Source organism: Piliocolobus tephrosceles, chromosome 21 (genome assembly GCF_002776525.5).
Source record: "Piliocolobus tephrosceles isolate RC106 chromosome 21, ASM277652v3, whole genome shotgun sequence".
Lineage (NCBI taxonomy): Eukaryota > Metazoa > Chordata > Mammalia > Primates > Cercopithecidae > Piliocolobus > Piliocolobus tephrosceles.
The window spans coordinates 50043046-50065133 of NC_045454.1; the positions used below are offsets into that span (position 1 = coordinate 50043046).

Consider the following 22088-nt stretch of genomic DNA (forward strand, 5'->3'; position numbering starts at 1 on the left):
TCACCTCCTTTATTTCTGCAAAAGAAATTAAAATAATCCACGCCATTAATCGTGCATGTATTTCGAGTAGGACAAAAATGAATTGAGAGAACATTTCTGGCAACTATAACTGAGATGGTGATCAGTTTTCTGTCGTCCTTGGAAATTTCTCATCTCTCATCTCTATTTTTTTTCTTTCCATATGTCTTGAGCACACCAAGCTTAATTTTACATCGGCCTTCATTTTCGCTGTTCCCTGTGCCTGGGGTCCGTTTGGACTTTTTCCTATCCCTGAAATCTAAATCTAAAGGATGATCTTTCCTACCCATCCCATGCAACTTAGCTCCCAGTGACAATCACACTATCTTCTTTTTTTTTCGTAGTGTTAGCTGTGAAATTTCTTGTTTATCTATTTACGTACTAGTTTATTAGTTTATAGTTCGTCTACCCCAATGCAAAATAATAACAGTAGACACTTTGCTGGTTTTTATGACTGGTTTGCAATAAATATTGAATATTAGGCACCTGCTGCCTACTAATGTCTCTATTCTCACAAGCGTCTCATAAATTGACTGCATGAAAGAATGCATTTGTGGGTGAGTAGATGGGTGGGTGAATAAATGAACAAAGATAGCGAGCGGACAACACTGACTCCCATTCATTGCGCGGCTGTGACGCTCTGGAGTCCAGGTGGCCAAACGCGGCTGCACCACGTGGCCGGCCCAGCACCACGTGGTCGGCTCGGCGACCGGCTGGAGTCAGCCACTGTTCCACGGTGCACCGCTTCATTCCCGCTCTAGAGGGCACACTAGCACCGACTTCCGGCCTCCATTAAGTCGTAGAGGTCAGTTGCCCTAACGACCAGCTGGTTCCCGCCTCTACGTTGCGTCACTTCCTTCCACGCCCACCTGGATCATTAACGCGCCTGTGCAGAAGGGAAGCGACCCGGGGCGCCCTTCTTCTGCGCAGGCGTCGCGCCCGGGGGCCGGGGCCGGGCGGCTCCAAGCTGCGCAAGCGCAACCGTCGGTGCGTCGGGGATCGGTAGCCTGAGAGGTGAGTGAGGGGCACTGTACTGAGCCTGGCGGGTGTGGGGTCTGCGACTCGGGGCTCAGGGGGCCCCAGAGCCCGTAAGAGGTTGGGGATCGTGAGGCCAGGGTCAGCGCGACGCGCGGGGTCCTGTGAGTAGGCGGAACGGAGGGGGAACTGAGGCCGGGAGGCATCGGGCAGGCCCTTCGAGCCCTGATCTCCCTTCCCCGGGCCCCAGGTCCTGGAAATGCTGGTCCGCGGGCTGGTGGCGTGGACGGCGGGAGGGGAGGGCTCCCCGCATGTAGTGAGCGCTCGCTGGGTGTTCGCTGTAGTTCCGCTCTTATTAACTGCCTGGAAACGTCGTCCCTGTGAGTCGGGGACCCCCGTTTGTGGGGACTGAAGTCGGGGCTCTGGTCCCAGCGCCGCCAGTCCCTACCTGGGTGACCTTATCCAGCCTCTTGGCTTCTCGGAGCCTCAGTTTTCCCCTCTGTAAAACGGGCGTTGTCAGAAGTCCCTGCCTGGGAGAATGAGAGGCGCAGGGTCCAGCGGAATCTGAGAACTCCAAAGAATTAGCAGCCGTTCGTCTTATTTCATGTTTAGAGTCTTCTGCTGCATATCGTGCTAGAGGTGGGGGAAATCTGGGATTCAGAACCAGCCCACCACCACCACCCACCCGCTGTGTAAACCTGGATGAGTCGCCTTCCCTCTCTGAGCAAACCTTCTTTCGTAAACGAGTTATAAAAGCAGATATCTCGGAGGGTCATTATGAGGATAAACCCACATTCAATTATTTGATCAGGTGGCCTGGAACTTGATGAGAGAGAGCTGGCTTGAGAACGGCTGTTTTTGTTATTAGGTGCCAGAAAATTGCAGTGCAGTGTGCCTCTCAGAGGTTGGATCATTGTCCCATTTGCTTTTGTTTCTGTCTCTGATTATTCGTTCTGTCTGCCTTTTCCCTCCCTTGACCAGTGGTTCTCAACCAGGAACAATTCTGTGCCCCAGAGATTCTTGGTGACATTTGTGCTTTTCATGACTCGGGGGACCCCCTGGTTTGGAATCGGTGGAGGCCAGGGTTGCTGCTCAACACCCTGCAGTGCCCAGGACGGCCCTACCCCAGGAAACGATCCAGCTTTGAATGTCAATAATGCTTTAAAAACCCTACCATACGGGTGGATCACCTGAGGTCAGGAGTTCGAGACCAGCCTGACCAACATGGTGAAACCCCGTCTCTCCTGAAAATACAAAAATTAGCTGGGCATGGTGGCGTGCACCTGTAATCCCAGCTACTCAGGAGGCTGAGGCAGAAGAATCCCTTGAACCCAGGAGGCAGAGGTTGCAGAGACCCAAGATCATGCCACTGCGCTCCAGCCTGGGTGACAGAGCGAGACCCGGTCAAAAAAAAAAAACCTAGCCTAGATCAGTGAGTCTTCACCAGCATGGGCAGCTGGGAGTGTGTGGGCCGGGGAAATGGTGTACAAAGTTTTGTGTGTGTTCCCAATTTTGTGCGGTGAGAAGTGGGTACTTTGGAGGCTGCCTGGGTTCAGAACACCTCCTTTTCTTTTCTTTTTTTTTTTTGAGATGGAGTCTCGCTCTGTTGCCCAGGCTGGAGTGCAGTGGCCGGATCTCAGCTCACTGCAAGCTCCGCCTCCCGGGTTCACGCCATTCTCCTGCCTCAGCCTCCTGAGTAGCTGGGACTACAGGTGCCCGCCACCTCGCCCGGCTAGTTTTTTGTATTTTTTAGTAGAGACGGGGTTTCACCATGTCAGCCAGGATGGTCTCGATCTCCTGACCTTGGGATCCACCCATCTCGGCCTCCCAAAGTGCTGGGATTACAGGCTTGAGCCACCGCGCCCGGCCAGAACGCCTCATTTTCATCCTCATAGCTGGGTGGTCTTGGGTGGTCCCCATCTTTCCAAGCCTCAGTTTTTCTTCTGTGGAATGGGGATTATAAAAGTAACCACCTCAGGTGTGTGAGGATTCAACCGGGCAAAGTATCAGCTAACTGACCAGAAGGCCAAATCCACCTCTGGCCTGTTTTTGGGAATGCAGGTTTGTGGGAACACAGCCACACTCCTTGGTGTACGCGTTACCTGTGGTTGATTTCGAGCTAAGAGGGCACAGTTGAACAGTTGCCGTGGGGAACTTAACGCCTGCCGAGCTGAAGACAGTCTGGTCCTTTTCAGAAAAACCTTTGCTGACCCCTAAAATGAGCTATCGCATGTACGGCACTTAGCTGGGTGCCTGGAAAGCTGTAAGTGCGCCAAGGATTTGAGCTGAGGTTTATAATTAAATCTTCCTAGAAGGGTGAATGATTCCAAATGGGGGTGAGCTCTGCCCCAGATCGGAGGATCCTTGAGAGCTGTAGTCTTACTCAATGTTATGGTGGTTTTTTTTCCAAGACCCAACAGTGGCCCTGGTAGGAAGTGCTCAGTACAGGCTGAAGGCATAAAAGGGATGGTTTGAGATAGGATCTTGCTCTGTCGCCCAGGCTGGAGTATAGTGGCGCAATCTCCGCTCACTACAGCCTCGACCTCCCGGGTTCAGGCCCTCCTACTTCAGCCTCCTGAGTAGCTGGGACTACAGGTATGCACTACCACACCCGGCTAATTTTTGTATTTTGTTGTTTTAGAGATAGGGTTTCACCGTGTTGCCCAGGCTGGTCTCAAACTCCTGGGTTCAAGCGATCCCCCACGTTGGCCTCCAGAGTTCTGTGATTTACAGGCGTGCTTCACTGCACCTGACCCGTCTTCTCTTTTACTGAGGTGGAAACAGAGACCCAGAGAGAAATGGCCTCCCCAAGGAACTTGACCACGTGTCTGTGAATTTTTCAACCATCGAAGGCTTTCCTGAGTGCATAGGTTTAGACACTGCCAGATGCTGGCATTCAAAGGGAAGATGAGTCTGTCAAGAGATAGAAAGCCTTGTAAGAGATGCTGGGCCAGAGATGGAGTTTGCAGGAATACTAGATTCTCTCCTAGAGTTGGGCAGGAGAGGTGAGCACTTGAGTTTGAATGGCACGTACAGGGTTTGGTGTAGGCCCCACAGGTGACCCCCAGCTGGTGAGGGGGCCTCCTATGCACACTCCTGGGGTTCCAGGGAGCAGTTGAGGGCTTTTATGTGTACAGTGACCTCCTGGTGACATTTTAGAAGAAAGTGGACTTTGATGTGGGGAGTGGGCAGGGGACTGAGCTAGAACTCGGGTGTCCTGAGGGGGAGTGACGAGCGGACACCTGGCTTTCCTGCCCTGCCATTGGTGAGAAGCACCATGGATTTGGGATGCAGGTGGGCAGAGTGTTCACAGAAGGCGGTGGGCAAGAGCGGGCGCTTCCTACTGGGGTGTAAGGAGGTAAGACGACCTCAGTTTACGAGGATGTTCTATTTTTTCCATTGAATGATCCATTCTGGGCAGGGAAATAAGGAAGAGAGGTGGTTGTGAGTTTTTTGTCTGGTTTTAGAGACAGGGTCTCACTTTGTCACCCAGGCTGGAGTGCAGAGCCCAGTCACAGCTCACTGCAGCCTCCAGCTCCTGGGCTCAAAACGATCCTCTCGCCTCAGCCTCTCAAGTAGCTGGGACTACTGATGTGTGCCGCCACGTCAGTCTAATTTTTTTTTTTTTTTTTTGGTGGAGTCTCTTTTGTAGGGTCTCACTATACCCTGTATAATAGCCCAAACTGGTCTCGAACACCTGGACTCGAGCAATTCTCTCGCTTCAGCCTCCCAAGTGCTGGGATTACAGTCGTGAGCCCCCGCCCCTGACCAACGGGGCTGTGTTTTGATTTTGTTTTCATTTTAATGATGAAATGAAAAGGTGGGATGTGGAGTCCTCGGCTCAGAGCCAAAAGGGACACTGAAGCCCGCAACACTGGAGCTGGCGCCAACCCCACGGGCCAGCACTCCTCCCACCCTCACTTGTGCGGCCTCTGCCTTGAGACCAGGCCTCGGCCGTGGCTCCTGAGCACCCATAAAGCACTCTCTGTTGGGAGACACAGCAGGCCTTCTCTGAGAATGCTGTCCCGCAGCCAAACCCTGCAAGTTGTGGTTGTTCCAGAGACAGCAAGTGCCAAATGGCAGTTGAGGAAAATGCCATCCTCATGCTTGCTGGACCTCCCTCCGAAGAGCAGAAAGCTTTCTTACGGGAAAGCCTGGCTGCTGAAGCAGATTTGAGAACCGTTTGATGATGTCCCCCACCTTGGGGATGACAGAGAAGCCACAGGTCCTAGCACCACCGGCCTGTGTCACGTGCAGGGCGGGGCCCGTGCTTACCTTAGGTGAGCTGTCCTCCGCCGCAGACCCGCGGTTCTGAAACCCAGAATACCCTGCACACAGAAGGTTGCAGAAAGTTCACAGCAAAGTCATCTGGCCAGAAAAAGCTGACCTGTGCTGACTTCCAGCCTTTCTTCTTCCCACTTAGTGGCCGCCGTGATTTACAGCTGGGGGTGGTTTGGCAGTGTCTGGGGGCGTGTGTGGTCGTCTCACCTGGGGAGTGTTTCAGGCGTGCGGTGGGGGGAGCCAGGGGTGCCGCTCAGCCCCCTGCCGTGTGCAGGACAGAATCATCCACCCAAGATGCCCACAGTGCCACGGGGGAGACACCTGCCTTAATTATTTGGGAAAAAAAATTGAGCCTGCTCCCTGCTCACACTAGACACCAGAAGAAACTTCCGACGGGGCAGAGGGTGGGAATCGGGGTCCCCAGTTCCTCAGGTTCGCCGCCTCGCTCCCTCTCCATTTAGCGTGTAGATTTATCTTTTGTTGTGTTTTGTTTTGTTAAAGACAGGGTCTCACTTTGTTGCCCAAGTTGCTCTCGAACTCCTGGGCTCAAGCAACCCTCCACAGTTTGTGAATTTCAATGGGTGCAGCCTCCTGGGACCTTGGTAGAGCAAATGATCATGGGACGCAGAGTCTCCTGGCGATCAGTGGCATCCCCTAGCCCAGGGGGTCCGAGCTGGGGCACTTCTGCTCAGCTCTGCCCCAGGCTAACAGGGAGGGGGCAGGGTGGAGACCACGAAGCTAAGAGGTTCTCTGGGGCGTGGTGGGGGTTCCAGGAGGGAAAACAGCACGTGCAAAGGCCCTGGGGTACAGAGGCGCTGGCGGGACCAGGAGAGGGGAGTGTGACTCAGTGAGGATCACTCTTTCCACCCTCTGAACCCTCAGTGGATCCCTAGCCACCCGCCACCCCGTCCAGTCCTCACAGCTCAGTCTGAGAGAGAAGGAAACAGGTACACCAACGATGAGATTTCTTGGTTTATTCTGTGTTAGTTGCCTGCGAAGGAACGCACTTCCCCCTCCACACACCCGCCCCCAGCGTGGATCGCGCAAGGCCCTGCGTGCCTGGAATGCTAAGCCGCGTTCCAGCTGTCACTGGTATGACCTGGCGTGTGCCACCTGTCTGGGTCTGTCACCCCCTCTGTAAGAGGGGGCTGTGACCCCCGCCTTCTAGGTTTATGGGGGGACTCAGCCAGGTCTGGCTTCTATTTTTTTTTTTTTTTTTTTTTTGAGATGACGTCTCGCTCTGTCTCCCAGGCTGGAGTGCAGTGGGGCGATCTCAGCTCACTACGATCTCCACCGCCCAGGTTCAAATGACTCTCCTGCCTCAGCCTCCCGAATAACTGGGATTACAGGCACCCGCCACCACGCCCGGCTAATTTTTGTATTTTTAGTAGAAGCCTGTCTGGTCACGAACTCCTGACGGGTCTCAGCCTCCCAAAGTGCTGGGATTATAGGCCTGAGCCACCGCGCCTGGCTCAAGTCTTGTTTCTGCTGCTTGCTGTTGCCTCTTTCAAATCTGAAGTCACCAACTGAGGTGTGTTTACGTGGGGATCCTGACCTGAGGCCGCCTGTTACAGAATCATTTCCAATGAAACCTCTGAAAAGGTGTTGGCACCATTCTCAGCTAAAGACAACTGGCTGGGACCCTCATCTCAAAGACCCCAGACTTTGAAAAGAAACTTATTTTTTTTCAGGCAGGGTCTCGCTGTCTTTCCCAGGCTGGAGTGCAGGGGTGCTCACTGCAGCACGGATCTCCTGGGCTCAAGCGATCCTCCTGCCTCAGCCCCTCAAGCAGCTAGGGCTAGGCATGTGCGCCACCACACCCAGCTAATTTTGTAATGTTTTGCAGAGCTGGGTTCTCCCTGTGTTGCCCAGGCTGCTCTTGAATTCCTGTGCTCAAGTAATCCTCCCACTTTGGCCTCCCCAAGTGCTGTTGGGATCACAGGTGTGAGCCGCTGTGCCTGGTCTTTCTGGTTTTTTTTTTTTTTTTTTGAGATTGGGTTTCGCTCTTATTGCCCAGGCTGGAGTGCAATGGTGAGATTTCGGCTCACTGCAATCTCCGCCTCCTAGGTTCAAGCGATTCTCCTGCCTCACCCTCCCAAGTAGCTGGGATTACAGGCATGTGCCACTACTACTGGCTATTTTTTGGAGACTGGGTTTCACCACGTTGGCCAGGCTGGTCTCAGACTCCTGACCTCAGGTAATCCACTCGCGTTGGCCTCCCAAAGTGCTGGGATTACAAGTGTGAGCCACTGTGCCCAACCAGTCTTTCTTTTTATTTGAGACGGAATTTTGCTCTGTCACCCAGGATGGAGTGCAGTGGCTCTATTTCAGCTCAATGCAGCCTCCACCTCCCGGGTTCAAGCGATTCTCCCGCCTCAGCCTCCTGAGTAGCTGGGATTACAGGTGTGTGCCACCATGATTGGCTAATTTTGTTTGTATTTTTAGTAGAGACGGGGTTTCACCACATTGGTCTCGAACTCCTGACCTCAGGTAATCCACCTGCCTCAGCCTCCAAAAGTGCTGGAATTACAGGCGTGAGCCACTGTGCCTGGCCAAGAATTACCATCTTAATCAGTTGTAAATGCACAGTTCAGTGGCTTTAAGCACATCCCCACGGCTATGCAGCCATCGCCACCATCACCTCCAGAAGTTTCTCATCTCCCCAGGCTGAAACTGTCCCCGTGAAACAGTCACTCCCCATGCCCTCCCCAGCCCCTGGCACCCCCACTTCTACTTTTGGTCTCTGTGAGTCCAGTGACTCTAGGGACCGCCTAGGAGGGGAGTCGCACGGGATTGGTCCCAGTCTGGCTTGTTTCACTGAGTGTGACATCCTCAGGGTCCGCCCTCGTAGCCTGGTCCAGATTTCCTTTTTGTGGCTGCAGAGTATTCCGTTGTGTGGATAGACCACCCCGTGGTGATCCACTCACCTGTCCATGGACACTTGGGCTGTTTGCTTTTGGCTGTTGTAATGCTGCTGTCAAAACATGTGGTAAAAAAAAAACAAAAAAGACTCCGTAAACCAAAAATCTTAACCTTTTGGGTGGCATGTGCCTGTTTTCCTTGGGTTCGGGGGTCAGGAGACCTGACTGGTTTGCTCTCTGAACCCTGTCGGCCAGGGCGGATGACGTCAGCTCTTGTGGTTTCACTTACTGGTGGTGGTTGACCTCCGTGGGCCCTGATGTGTCGCACATGAGATCTTCGGATTCCGGGACTGGCTGCCCGCCAGGCTCTAGACCGTCCTGAGCTCAGACCTCAGAGTTTCGGGCTCTCCCCTGTGTCCTGAGATGGGGGTGGAAAACTCATTACCGTCCCCCAGGAGCTTTCCGGAAGACTGCAACTCCCCAACACAAAACACAGCTCTTGCAGATTTCTCCTCCTTTAAAACATTGAGCTGTGACTACCACACCACGAAATTCAGTGGCTTTTGGTGCCTTCGCGGGGTTGCGTAGCCATCACCACTCTCTGGTTCCAGACCTGTCTCATCGCCCCAAAAGGAAGCAAGAAAGCTCCGTCCCCACCAGCTGTCACTCGCCTTCCCCTCCCCAAGCCCCGGCACCCATGCATCTCCTTCCTGTCTCTGGATGGGCCTGTCCTGGACGTTTTATAGAAACGGAGTCAAGGAGTCACACCCTGTGTGTGCTTTGTGTCTGGCTTCTTTTGCTCTCTGGGTGTTTTTTTTTTTTTTTTTTTTTGGGGACGGGGTCCCGCTCTGTCGCCCGGGCTGGAGTGCAATGGCCGGATCTCAGCTCACTGCAAGCTCCGCCTCCCGGGTTCCCGCCATTCTCCTGCCTCAGCCTCCCGAGTAGCTGGGACTACAGGCGCCCGCCACCTCGCCCGGCTAGTTTTTTGTATTTTGAGTAGAGACGGGGTTTCACTGTATTAGCCAGGATGGTCTCGATCTCCTGAACTCGTGATCCGCCCGTCTCGGCCTCCCAAAGTGCTGGGATTACAGGCTTGAGCCACCGCGCCCGGCCTTTTTTTGTTTTTTTTTTTTAAACAATTGCTGATGGATGTTGCTTTCCCTGAAAGGGAAACAAAACTGGGCACACCTGGGACTGCGCGTGTGCAGAGGCATGGACGTCTACATCGCCGGTGTTGTCCGAGTCTGATGTCAGCCACTGTTGAAAGCCCGGTGGGCCAATGCTTTGCTTGTCTCTGGCGTGTGGTGGGTTATACAGTCAGGCGGCCCACACCTCGTCTTCTAGGGGTAGTGGCTGTTCAACTCGTGTAGAGGTATTTTAGGGGAACCAAGACACTGAACGCCTCTGATCTTCAGTGTGGGGGCAGGTCAGGTGCCTGCCGGGCATGGATCCTGCTGTGCCTGTGGCTCCAGTGGCCTCGAGCGAACACCTCCATCCCCAGTCCTGCCGCATGGGTCACCGCACCGAGGTCATGAGAGGGTGCACCCACAGGCTCTTCACGTCCTCCTCTTCTAGTCCAGCGTCTCTCCCACTGGGAACTGTGGACGTTGCGGCTGGATCATCCTCTGGGGCGGAGCCGTCCTGGGCACTCCAGGGCACTGAGCAGCATCCCTGGCCTCCGCCCCCTCCATGTGAGACACCACCAAGTGTCTCAGCACATCCATCGAGAACCACTGATCTGGGAGAGACACAGAATCTAGAGAGAGATGCACGCACGATCCATGGAGAACCACTGATCAGGGAGAGACACACAATCTAGGGAGAGATGCCCGCACGATCCATCGAGAACCACCAATCTGGGAGAGAAACAGAATCTAGAGAGAGATGCGCGCACACACACAGCTTCTGCAAAATCCAGTGGGTCAGTAGAATCCACGGGTTTCCTCAGCATTTGCCTCCTAGAGGAGGCCGGGTGTGGTGGCTCACACCTGGGATCCCAGTACTTTGGGAGGCCAAGGCAGGAGGATTGCTTGAGGCCAGGAGTTTGAGATTAGCCTGGGCAATGTGGTGAGATCTCGTCTGTTAAAGAAAAATCAAATTAGCTGGCGGCACCCCTCCCCTCTTTGCCAATGTTCATAAGCAGATGTTTTACACAGTTGACGTTCTAGGTCTGTGAAGTGCTCAGACAGGTCATCTGCGTGGTTTTTAAAGCTTTTGGTGCCCTGCCTCTGATCCTGTCTACACAGGGATGAAGACCTCTGTGTATGTGTGCACATGTGTTAACCTATGTGTCTTGGGCCGTTAGACATCTGTGCACTTAAAGTTAAAATGGATGGGCCGGGCACGGTGGCTCAAGCCTGTAATCCCAGCACTTTGGGAGGCCGAGACGGGTGGATCACGAGGTCAGGAGATCGAGACCATCCTGGCTAACACGGTGAAACCCCGTCTCTACTAAAAAATACAAAAAAAAAAAAACTAGCCGGGTGCAGTGGTGGGCGTCTGTAGTCCCAGCTACTCGGGAGGCTGAGGCAGGAGAATGGCGTGAACCCGGGAGGCGGAGCTTGCAGTGAGCTGAGATCCGGCCACTGCACTCCAGCCTGGGCGACAGAGCAAGACTCCGTCTCAAAAAAAAAGATTAAAATGGACGTTTGCATAGAAGTGATAGGAAGCATCGTTTTCTTACAAAAGAAGCTGCCCCTCAGGCAACTGCGGCACAGTGAGCAACGTGCAGCCGCTCCCTCCCCTGTGTCCCTCGGCTACCACCCTTCACTGCTCCCTTCCGAGTGACGACAGCTGTTTGCCCTCATGTCTACGTGACCCTGGGCACAAGACCACGTCCCCCTGCCCATCCCGCCTCGGTTCATCTGGAGACAGGGCCGACCCACTTGCTGGAGTCATCCTGAGGACAGAGGTGCATCCTGAGACGCCGGCTCGCCAGGAGATAGTGTGAGTTTGCTGGGGCCGCCATGACAGAGTGCCACAGACCAGGCAGCTGAAACAGAGTTCATCGTCTCGGTCCTGGAGGCCAAAGTCCATGATCAGGGTGCTGACGAGGCTCGTTCCTTGTGAGGATGTGAGGGCGATCTGGAGTCCCTGTCGTGTGGCCGCGTCACCCCATCTCTGCCCTCGGAGTCCCTGTCGTGTGGCCGCGTCACCCCATCTCTGCCCTCGGAGTCCCTGCCGTGTGGCCGCGTCACCCCATCTCTGCCCTCGGTGTCCCTGCCGTGTGGCCGTGTCACCCCATCTCTGCCTTCACGTCCACACAGTGTTCCCCCTGTGTGTGTGTCTGCATCCAAATGTCCCCTTTTTATAAGGACACTAGTTATTGCCCTAGGGACCTGCCGTACTCTTATATGACGTCATCTTACCGAATTCTATCTGCCAAGATCTTATTTCCAGGTGAGGTCACATTCCGAGGTTCTGGCAGTTAGGACTTCAGTGTATGGATCTGGGGGACACGGTTCAGCGCATGACAGTATTCAGCCCCTGGAGCCACTTGTCAGCGCAGTTGTGTGCTGAGGGTCCCTGGGGCCCGGCTGGGGAGTGGGACTTGGCGGCAGACCCCGGCTGTGCTGTTCTCGTGCTGTGCTGGCTCAGAAGGAGGAGCTGCGGCCTCCTGGGTGCTAGGTCAGAGTTTCCTTGTAGGCATTTGTGACTTTAGTCACTTTTCAGAGAGCAGAGAAGAATAAGAAATTATCCAGAGGCAGCCGTCACCGTGTAAGATTCCTTCAGGCCCAGCACTTCCTTGTCTATCCCGAGGCTGGTGGCCTCTCGGCCAGGCCCTGTCTGACCCAACCTGAATCCCAGTGTCTGATCTCAAATCTGTGCTTCTCCTCACGGCGGTTCCCCTGCTCCGGAGGCCTCAGGCCTGCCTCTCCCTTGCCTCATGCGTCTTGGCACACAGAGCGCAGCTAAAAATATGGTCCACTACGCACAGGCTGGGCCAGACCTCAGGAGGAAGGCCGGTGGCACACAGCCCCACCACCCTGTGTGTTGGCCGGCGAGGGACACAGACAGGGAAGACCCAGCCGCTTGGAGACACCAGAGGCCCTCACAGGGAGTGGATTCCAGGGAAGGCGGCCGCCCAGCCCAGCCTGGAAGGAGCAGGTGGAGGAGGGAGGCCCGGCTAAGGGAAACTCATCGCAAGAACAGAGGATGGGGGTCCCTACCCGCAGCGGGAGAACAGAGGATGGGGGTCCCCTCCTGCAGCAGGAGTGCAGAGGATAGGGGTCCCATCCCACACCCAGGGCCTCCCCGAGGGCTGCCCCTCCACGCACCAGCACCACAGCAGCCCTTCTCCATGCCTGCTTCTGGCCTCAGAGCAGGTTCTCCAAATGCTCCCAGTGAAGCTCCCAGTGAAACTGTGCAGCCGGGCAGCATTTCTAGAATAGCCTCAGCCTGTGTTGATCTGGACACAGCGGGTGCACGGGCACCCGTCCACGTGCCTGCCCGTGTGGCGGTGTTCACTCAGCATTGTGCACGCCTGGTCTCATACCCCTCCCCACACACACCCCTGATCCCCACACGCGCCCGTGATGGGGAGGTGGTGTCGCCATCTGTGGGGGACAGAGGAGGAAACTGAGGCTCAGCAGAGTTAAGTCACTTCCCGTAGGTCACACCACCAAAAACAGCCAACCGAGGTCTATGCCGTGAGACTCACCGTGAGGAATCGTGATTTTTTTGTTTTTTTAGATGGAGTCTCACTCTGTTGCCAGGCTGCAGTGCAGTGGCGCGATCTCGGCTCACTGCAACCTCCAACTCCCTGATTCAAGTGATTCTCCTGCCTCAGCCTCCCGAGTAGCTGGGATTACAGGCACGTGCCACCATGCCCAGCTAATTTTTGTATTTTTAGTAGAGGTGGGGTTTCACTGTGTAAGCCAGGATGGTCTCCATCTCCTGACCTCGTGATCCACCCGCCTCGGCCTCCCAAAGTGCTGGGATCACAGGCGTGAGCCACTGCGCCTGGCAGAAGCATGTTATTAACAACAGACACCACAGGGCGCCAAGCGCTGGGCTGACAGCTTCCGGGTTATTTTTTGCCCTGACCCCTGACAGCAGCCACAGTGGGGCTCCCCATTTTACAGACATGGAGGTGGAGGCTCAGGCTGAGCAACCCGTCCGAGCTCACAGGCTTTGCAGGCCACGATCCGGGACCCAAACCGCCTGGCCTCTCCCTCACAACCCGGCTGGCTTATAACAACCAAGATTGATTTCCCTCGCAGCTCTGGAGGCCAGAAGTCTGAGATGAAGGTGCGGGCCGGGCCACGTTCCCTCTGAAGGTCCCGAGGGAGGCTCCGTCCTGCCTCTTCCAGCTGCTGGGGGCCGGTGAGCCCTGCCTTTCTTCACGTCACCACGTCGCCTCAGCCTCTGCCTCTATCTGCATGTGGCCGTCTCCGTGCGGCCGTGTTTAGTCCCTGCGTTAGGGCCACCACAGCGACCTCATCTCCACTTGCTTCTATCTACAAAGACACAAACAAGGTCCCGTGCTCGGTCCCAGGAGGACGTGACTAGGGAAACACCGTTCAGCCCAGAACTTGGCTGCTCCGGCGGCGGCTGCTGCTTCTCCGCGCAGCTTGTTCCATCCAAACATTTAGAGTCACCGTGGCCGGCCTGCGGGGTAAATGGAGGCACGGTGAGGCCGAGCCTGCCCGAGGTGGTGGCACAAGGCAGCCGGCCAGCCTGCCCTGGGGGAAGCTCACGCAGCTCGTGGCGGGACTTCCTGCTCAGCGCCGTGAAGGTCACTGCGGCCCAGGCCCCTCCAGGTTGGCCCAGGCACCCAGGAAACCTGCGTGAAAGGTCTTGTACTAAAAAAAGACGTGTCCGTAGACTGCAGCTCCAGATTCCAGAACAGCCTCCCCGATGTCACCATCTGGCGCCCTTTAGAGCTTTGGCAGGAAACTGCAGGGACCACAGACATGAGCAGAAGCAGCTGTCAAGTCCTGGGAGTGAGGAACAAGACAGGGTGTCGGAGGGGGGACCAGGCGGGTGTCGGAGGGGGGACCAGGCGGGTGTCCGAGGGGGGACCAGGCGGGTGTCCGAGGGGAAACGAGCTGGGTCTCCTGGGGAACCGGACGGGGGTCTGAGGTGGAACGAGGCGGCAGGCCTCCGAGGAGGAATGAGACGGGTCCCCAGGAAGTCCCTGGGCGGAGTCCTGCAAGTCCCGTGAAACAGTGATGCCAGGGCAGGCCCACCTGGCCCCGTTGGATGACTAAGAAACGCTTGCTGACATGCCACAAAAGAGGTAAATTGAGGAAAGGGGCAGTGGCTCTGGCTCAGGACAAGGTTTCTCCCTCTCAGCACCGTGGACATTGGGGCTGGATCGTTCTGTGGAGTGGAGCTGTCCTGAGCACTGCAGGGTGCTGGGCAGCATCCCTGGCCCCCACCCACCTCATGCCAGAAGCAGCGGCGGAGGGGACCTCCCTGGGGCCTCAGAACCAGCCTCGGAGCACTCAGGAGGCCCTGGGAGCAGGCAGATTCTCTAGGGCAGCCCCTGCTTGCGTGCTGGCCTCACACTTTCTGGCTGTGTGCATGGCCGGATTGGTGAGTTCCGGGCCTCCGGTCATCATCTGGGCATATGAAGGCCTTCTACCTTGGCCGCCCTGGAGCTGAGATCAGCCAGCACCCTTAAAGTGAGGCCCAGCGAGTTAGGGGCAGGCTGGGGTGCCTGGAGTGGGGAGCGTGAGGGGTCCTGATGGGGGTTTCTCCTGCACCCCCAGGTATTACCTCTTCTGGGCTCAAGATGGACAACAGGAAGCGCCTGGCCTACGCCATCATCCAGTTCCTGCACGATCAGCTCCGGCATGGGGGCCTCTCGTCCGACGCTCAGGAGAGCTTGGAAGGTAGGTGGGTGCCCACCACCTCCCCCTCTCCCTTCCTGGGCAGTGGCCGGCACAGTCGCCTAGTGTAGACACCTGGTGTGTAGACGGCTGGTCCCCCTCCTGGCTTCTTGGGGGAGGAAGCTGAGCCCAGAGAGGGCTGGGGCCTGCCCAGGGCCACACAGCCCCCACCCACGGGAGCCAGGGCCGAGCTGAGCCCTCCCGCCTGCCACTGCAAGTGGCACCGCCGCTTGCTTCCTTCAGGCTGAGCTGTCTTCCGGTGGCTTTTTTCCATCTCCCCGTCTTCCACCAAGGTGTGGTTCCAGAATGTTCTCAGCACCCAGTGTGTCGCCATCAGTCATGGGAAAACAGCTCTTCTAGTGCTGGCCCCACCCCAGAGTCGCAGACCCGTTGGTGTCCTGCATGGCCTGTCCAGGCCCCAGGCGCCGCCGTCTCCTGTCTGGTCTTGCTCGCACTTCGGCGACACCTGGATCCGAGGCTCGGAGGGAAAGGAGGGCTCGGGGAGGCACCCTCGTGTGGCCGGCAGGTTCTGCTCTAGGTCCTCCTTCCCCACCTGTGCCTTGCTCACCTGTGTCACCAGGCCTGTCAGGCCTCTGAAGCGTGGACGCCCCCTGACAGCTGTAGGGATGTCTGGAGCATGGACGCCTACTGACAGCTGTAGGGATGTCTGGAGCATGGACGCCCACTGACAGCTGTAGGGATGTGCCTGGGATCCCGGACACAGAGCTGGGCAGGAAGTGGCCGACCCCTACTTCTGACCTGGGTTAGGACCCTGGGTCCACACGACGAGGAGGGCAGGGCTAGTGTTGTCTGGCTTGGTGGGAGCTCCCCCTGGGTGCTGAGTTGGTTGGGTGGGCCAGCGGAGAGACCGGCCCTGTGGCTGTTTCCTGTCCTGCTATCAATGGTCCTGCCCTGGTACAAACCCAGTCACACAGGACTTTACTGGTGGCTGGCTTCAAGCGCCCGACTCAGGCCAGGCGCCCTTGGAGGTGCAACAGCATCCAGGGCACCTCACCCCCGACGTGGCCATGCTGGTGGGGCTGAGCCCCCACCGCGCTGCAGCCGGGCAGCCCCAGCACTGGGACCCCACAGAGGCCTGAGGTCACCACCTGGGCCCCACTCTGCCCACGGCCTCCCCTGCTCTCAGGCGCACAGGGTGTCTCTGTCCGGCTTTTCTTTCTGGGAAGGAGGAGGGTCCGCTGTCCCAGCCCAGAGCACAGGCGGCGGCCCCCGTGTTCCAGGGTCCTTGGGAACGAACACACTTGGGAAGTCGTGGGCACCGCCCCCAGCCTCTAGACCTGAAAACGTAAGCTCGGGGCTGCGTGCAACAAGTGGGACCACCTCTGTCCCCACTTCCAGTCGCCATCCAGTGCCTGGAGACTGCATTTGGGGTGACGGTGGAAGATCGCGATCTCGCGCTCCCTCAGACTCTGCCAGAGATATTTGAAGCGGCTGCCATGGGCAAGGTGAGTGCATCGTCCCCCAGGCACTCTGCCCACATCCTCTCCTGGGCAAGGGACATGGCTGCAGGAGCACTCGGCCTTCCTCCCCCTATTGACGGGTCCTGAGACGCATAGTGCTGCTGTCACTTGCCCAGGGCCACATGATGGGGGGCCAGGAGCCCTCGGGGCTTGGCAGCCCTCTTTGGGGTCCTGAGGGAAGCTGAGGCTGGAGGGTGCCAGCTTGGGAGGAGAGGACAGCGAACCACCTTTGCCTTTGGGTCCAGGAGGTGCGGCGGAACCCGAGGTGCCCTGTACCAAACCCACCTTCTAAGGAGGCCGCAGCAGAGGCAGAGCGCCTCAAAACCGAAGGTAAGAGAGGACCCTCCACCCCCCACGGACGCCTTGCCCCACCTGGACTCTGGGGCTGTGGGACCCTCACAGAGGCCGACTGGTCCCTGGAGCCCAGGGAGCTGAAGGAAGTGCCCTGATGACCAGCACGCTGGCTTGTGGGGATGGGGACAGAAGGGGGACTGGCGAGGGCACAGGTGCAAAGAAACTTGACCTTCAGGCATGGCACGGCTCCTGCGGAAGACTGGCTGGTGGCCCCCGAAAGTCACACAGCTTCCGTGAGGCCCGGCGGTTCCACCCCAGATACTAAATATGTGCCCCAGAGAGTTGGCCACGTGTCCACCAAAAACCCAGACACAAATGTTCACAGCAGCTGTGTTCACAAGAGTCAAAAAGCAAGAACAGGCCGGGCGCGGTGGCTCATGCCTAGAATCCCAGCACTTTGGGAGGCCGAGGCGGGTGGATCACGAGGTCAGGAGTTCAAGACTAGCCTGGCCAACATGGTGAAACCCCGTGTCTACTAACAATGCAAAAACATTAGCCAGGCGCAGTGGCGGGCACCTGTCATCCCAACTACTCAGGAGGCTGAGGCGGGGGAGTCGCTGGAACCCGGGAGGCGGAGGTCGCGGTGAGTTCAGATGGCGCCACTGCACTCCAGCCTGGGTGACAAGAGTGAAATTCCGTCTCAAAAAAAAAAAAAGAAATATTAAAAAACAATAAAAAGAAGCAAAAACAGCTTAAATGCCACAACAAATGATCAGCGCAGTGTGGCCCGTCCACACAGTGGGATGTGGACGGGTGAGGCTCTGACCCAGGCCTCAGCGCAGAGGCACCATGAGGACATCACACTCAGGGAGAGACGCCAGACACAAAAGGACACACAGCGTGGGATCCCATTTCTTTCTTTCTTTCTTTCTGAGACAGAGAGTCTCTCTGTCGCCCAGGCTGGAGTGCAGTGGCGCGATCTCAGCTCACCGCAACCTCTGACTCTCTGGTTCAAGCGATTCTCCTGCCTCAGCCTCCCGAGTAGCTGAGACTACAGACATGTGCCACCACGCCCGGCTAATTTTTGTATTTTTAGTAGAGACAGGTTTCACCACGTTGGCCAGGCTGGTCTCGATCTCCTGATCTCGCGATCCACCTTCCTCGGCCTCCCAAAGTGCTGGGATTATAGGCATGAGCCACCGCGTCTGGCCCTATATTTTTAAAGCGTAAGCTCTGTGGCTGTAAATTACATCTCAGTAAAACTGTTGAAGGAAACATGCTGGTGCCCGTCTTTCTCCAGCACCCTCCTGAGTTGGGATCTCGGGGGTGGGAGCGGGTTTCTGTCTTCAGAGCTCTCGGTTGGTTCTGGCATAGCAGCCGGGCTTTCTACTGTCCTACCAGCTGGGACCCATGCCTTAGATAGAAGCCACATTGCCTGTGACAGTAGAAGGTATCACAGGAGTTTTCTAAAATACAGGCCTCCGCTTGAGCTCTTTCCAAAAGAAATAGCGAAAGGAACAGTCTCGATCCCTGGGCCGATGAGCTGTATTAACAGTTCTGTTCCCAGGGGTCACCATCCGGGCAGCGATAGCCACCGTCACCAGGCCAGGCCCTGCCGCCCCCACCTCCATCCCCCTTAGTGGGTGTAGAGATGACCGTTTGCGATTAGCGAACCCCCCACAGAGGCAGACACCTCCTGAGCCCGCGGCTGTGTTGAGCCCTAGATGCCCCGAAGGACCCGGTGTGACGCCGAGAGCCCCCTCGGGTCTGTTCGGACGCCCGGGCCAGTGTCTCCCTTTCTCCCTGTAGGAAACGAGCAGATGAAAGTGGAGAACTTTGAAGCTGCCGTGCATTTCTACGGAAAAGCCATCGAGCTCGACCCAGCCAACGCCATCTATTTCTGCAACAGGTACCAGCTCGGGGCCTGCCCAGGGCAGGGGCGGCCGTGTGCAGGGGCGTCCTCCGGGATGCGTGGCAGGGACCTGAGATGGGAGAGGCCTCTGTGCTCTAGATAAGGGATCCATTCACCGGCGGTCCCAGACCAGGAGTAAGCATCAGGCGGCCAGCAAGGGGGTCAGGGAGCGTCAATGCTGACGTTAAAATCAGGTGGCTTGGCCAGCACTCTGGGAGGCCACTGGGGGAAGATCACTTGAGGCTGGGTGTTGGGGACCAGCCTGGGCAACATATCAAGACCTCTGTCTCTACAGAAAAGGTAAAAATTAGTCTGGGGGCCGGGCGTGGTGGCTCACGCCTGTAATCCCAGCACTTTGGGAGGCCAAGGCAGGTGGATTACTTGAGATCAAGAGTTTGAGACCAGCCTGTCCAACATGGTGAAACCATGTCTTTACTCAAAATACAAAAGTAGCCGGGCGTGGTGGTGTGCACCTGTAATCCCAGCTACTTGAGAGGCTGAGGTATGAGAATGACTTGAACCTAGGAGGCAGAGGTTGCAGTGAGCCAAGATCGCGCCACTGCACTCCACTCTGGAGACTCTGTCTCCAAAAAAACCCCCCCCAAAAAAATTAGCTGGACGTGGTGGCGCATGCCTGTAATCCCAGCTAACTGGGAGACTGAGGCAGGAGAATCACTTGAACCCGGGAGGCAGAGCTTGCAGTGAGCTGAGATCGTGTCACCACACTCCAGCCTGGGCAGCAGAGCAAAACCCTGTTTCAAAAATACGTACATACATACATACATACGTACACACGTACATACATACGTACATGCATACATACGTACATACATATGTACCTACATATGTACATACATACAAAAGTACATGCATACATACATGCAGAATCAGGTGTCACGGCGTTCCACGTGGATGTCAAGCCAGGAAAATAATCCAGCATGTAGAGGGTTGAGTTTTTTTTGAACGTGTGGTCTGGGATCTGCTTTAGGCTTGCAGAACAGTTGCAGAGGGAGTGCAGGGTCCCTGGTCGCTTGTCACGGGGTAGTTTATTCTCCGCTTACGCTTCTCCGTACTTTGAAAAAGTCGTAAAGAGAAACACTAAACGCGAAAGTGGCGAAGACAATTCAGATGCTGTAAGCCAAGAGCTTTGAACTTTGACATTGGTCTGAGTTCTTTTTTTACTGATATGTAACTAATTTGTCAACGCAACTTGGGTGTAAAAGTTCCCACACTCATTGCTCTTGTGCAGCCATGGATTGGAACAGTTTTTGCAAATAAAATTCAGAGTCGCAGTCCCGAGTGGCTGTTGGTGCTTTGAGCGCACATCTGTCTAAGAGCGTCTCGGTGGCTACACCTCTCAGCTTTCCCCGTCAGCCCTATTTTACAGAGGGGGGAGACTGAGGCCGTTCCTGCAGGAAGCTGAAGAGGAACGCAGCTCTCAGGGCTCAGAGCTGCCAGTGAGGGACCTGCCCTGCCTTTCTTCCCCAGAGCCGCGGCCTACAGCAAACTCGGCAACTATGCAGGCGCAGTGGAGGACTGTAAGCGGGCCATCTGCCTCAACCCCAACTACAGCAAGGCCTATGGCAGGATGGGGTGAGTGCCTGTCTGCAGCTGCCTCTTTCCAGTCTCTCGGGGCTCCTCCTCTCCTGCTCCTGCTTCCTCTCTTGTGTGGCTTTTCCCCACCCACAACCGATTCTCCCACCCCGGTTCAGTTCAGCTCTGACACTAGCCGTTCGGAGCCAATGTAGCCCCTACAGGTCACAGGCTCAGCCCCACAGACGCCCTGCATCACATGCCACTCGGAGATCCCCGGGCTCCTTGCTTCTCCTAACTGGCTGTCCACTGAGGTTCCCGTGGCCCCTACTCAGGCTCCGTTGTTTGCTGGGGTGGCTTTCAGAGCTCAGGGAAGCACCTGGTTTATGATGAAGGACAGGAGGGGTCTGAGGGCGAGGCCAGGAGGGTCCCCGGGGCAGGAGCCCGTGCCCCGTGCAGCTGGTGCCGCCCTCACAGCGTGAGAGTTCATTCGCCTGCTTCTCTGAATGCCCTTGCTCAAAGTTCGCGGGATTGGGTCTCCCCGGAGGCTGGGGAGGGGCCTGTTCACCTGCCCAGTCTCCCCAGGCCCCGCCTCCTCCTGGGCTCTCTAGGGGCCCCAAGTCACCTCAGTAGTGAAGACTCAGGTGGGGGTCGGGCTGCTTGTGGACGACAGGAGACATCTCTGTCACTGAGTCCTGAGGGTCCCCGATGCCCTGTGCCAGAAAGCGGGGCCAAGACCACATCCACGCATTTCCTGTGACCCTGAGCCGGCCGGCTCCCTCCTCTCAGCCTGCTCTGGGCTTTGAGGCCTCGTGTGCGGCCCCATGGGGACGCCAGTTCTTGTGCGGCAGTGGTGTTCTCATGCCTGTCTCCCTTGGTCCCGCCCCGGGCCCCTAGAAAGCCAGGTTTGTCTCCACCCAGCTGACAGTGGGCAGGGGGTGCCACCATCCGAGGCAGTTTGGGGATTGCTGGGCCCACTGGGGACGAGGGCTTGGGCGGGGCCTCCTGGAGCTGGGCGGACTGGCACAGGCCGTCCCTGGTGCTCTCCTCCAGCCTGGCGCTCTCCAGCCTGAACAAGCACATGGAGGCCGCGGCCTACTACGAGAAGGCCCTGGATCTGGACCCTGACAACGAGACGTACAAGTCCAACCTCAAGATAGAGGAGCAGAAGCTGCGGGAGGCCCCCAGCCCCGTGAGTGCAGCGGGGCGAGTGGCTCCAGAACGCGGAGTGGAGCGGACTGTGCGGGTGGGGGACAGGGCCTCGGGCGCACCAGCGGCGCTTGGCCTAACCTGGGTGTGGTGAAGGTCCGGGCTTTGTTTTGGTCAGTGGTGAGATGCACAGGCGTGGAAGTGACTGTCACGAGGAGGAGGTTCGTGCCCCAGACCCCTGGAACCAGTAGGCCGGCCGCAGGCCTGCGAGGGGAGGCGGAGGGAGGGGCACAGACAGGACGCTCGATGTGGGTTTTGCGGCGGGGCCAGGTGAGGAGGCTTAGGGTTGGCGGGCTGGAGCCATCTCATTAGACCCAGGCCTGAGGGCTGCCACTGGTTGCCCGGTTCCTGGCCTGGGGGTGAGTGGGGCAGGTGGATTGTGGCCCTGGGGTGATGGGGGAGGTGCTGAGGGTGTGGGTTCTGGGTTGGTTTGTGTTTCAAAGGTGCATTTCTGGGTGAGTCATTTGCTGTCTCTGGGAATTGGCTACTCTAGGAGGGGGCGGCTCTGCCAGGCCAGCAAGGCCCCAAGGCATCAAAGTGGCAGAATACAGGAAATAAACACAGGATAATAGACTGTGCCGTCCCCGGCCTGTGGAGTTGTGCGGGAGATAAACACGGGATGAGAGACTGTGTCCCCGGGCGGTCGGGCTGTGTGAGGGATAAACACGGGGTGACAGACTGTGTCCCC

At 56.9% G+C, this 22088-nt stretch overlaps 1 protein-coding gene across 2 annotated transcripts in view; it reads left to right on the forward strand.

The window, feature by feature from the left end:
* Positions 1 to 932: 932 nt before the first annotated feature.
* SGTA (small glutamine rich tetratricopeptide repeat containing alpha) overlaps positions 933 to 22088 on the forward strand; it is a 26109-nt gene continuing 4953 nt past the window's right edge. The window contains exons 1-8 of one of the 2 annotated variants that reach the window (XM_023183644.2): positions 966 to 1032; positions 13358 to 14080; positions 14852 to 14974; positions 16331 to 16437; positions 16698 to 16782; positions 18556 to 18655; positions 20147 to 20251; positions 21245 to 21383. In XM_023183644.2, the coding sequence (XP_023039412.1) occupies positions 14875 to 14974; positions 16331 to 16437; positions 16698 to 16782; positions 18556 to 18655; positions 20147 to 20251; positions 21245 to 21383 (636 nt within the window). In that variant the 5' untranslated portion in view covers positions 966 to 1032; positions 13358 to 14080; positions 14852 to 14874. Of the gene's footprint in view, positions 1033 to 13357; positions 14081 to 14851; positions 14975 to 16330; positions 16438 to 16697; positions 16783 to 18555; positions 18656 to 20146; positions 20252 to 21244; positions 21384 to 22088 lie in introns of both variants that reach the window. The other variant, XM_023183643.2, reaches the window with a different exon arrangement.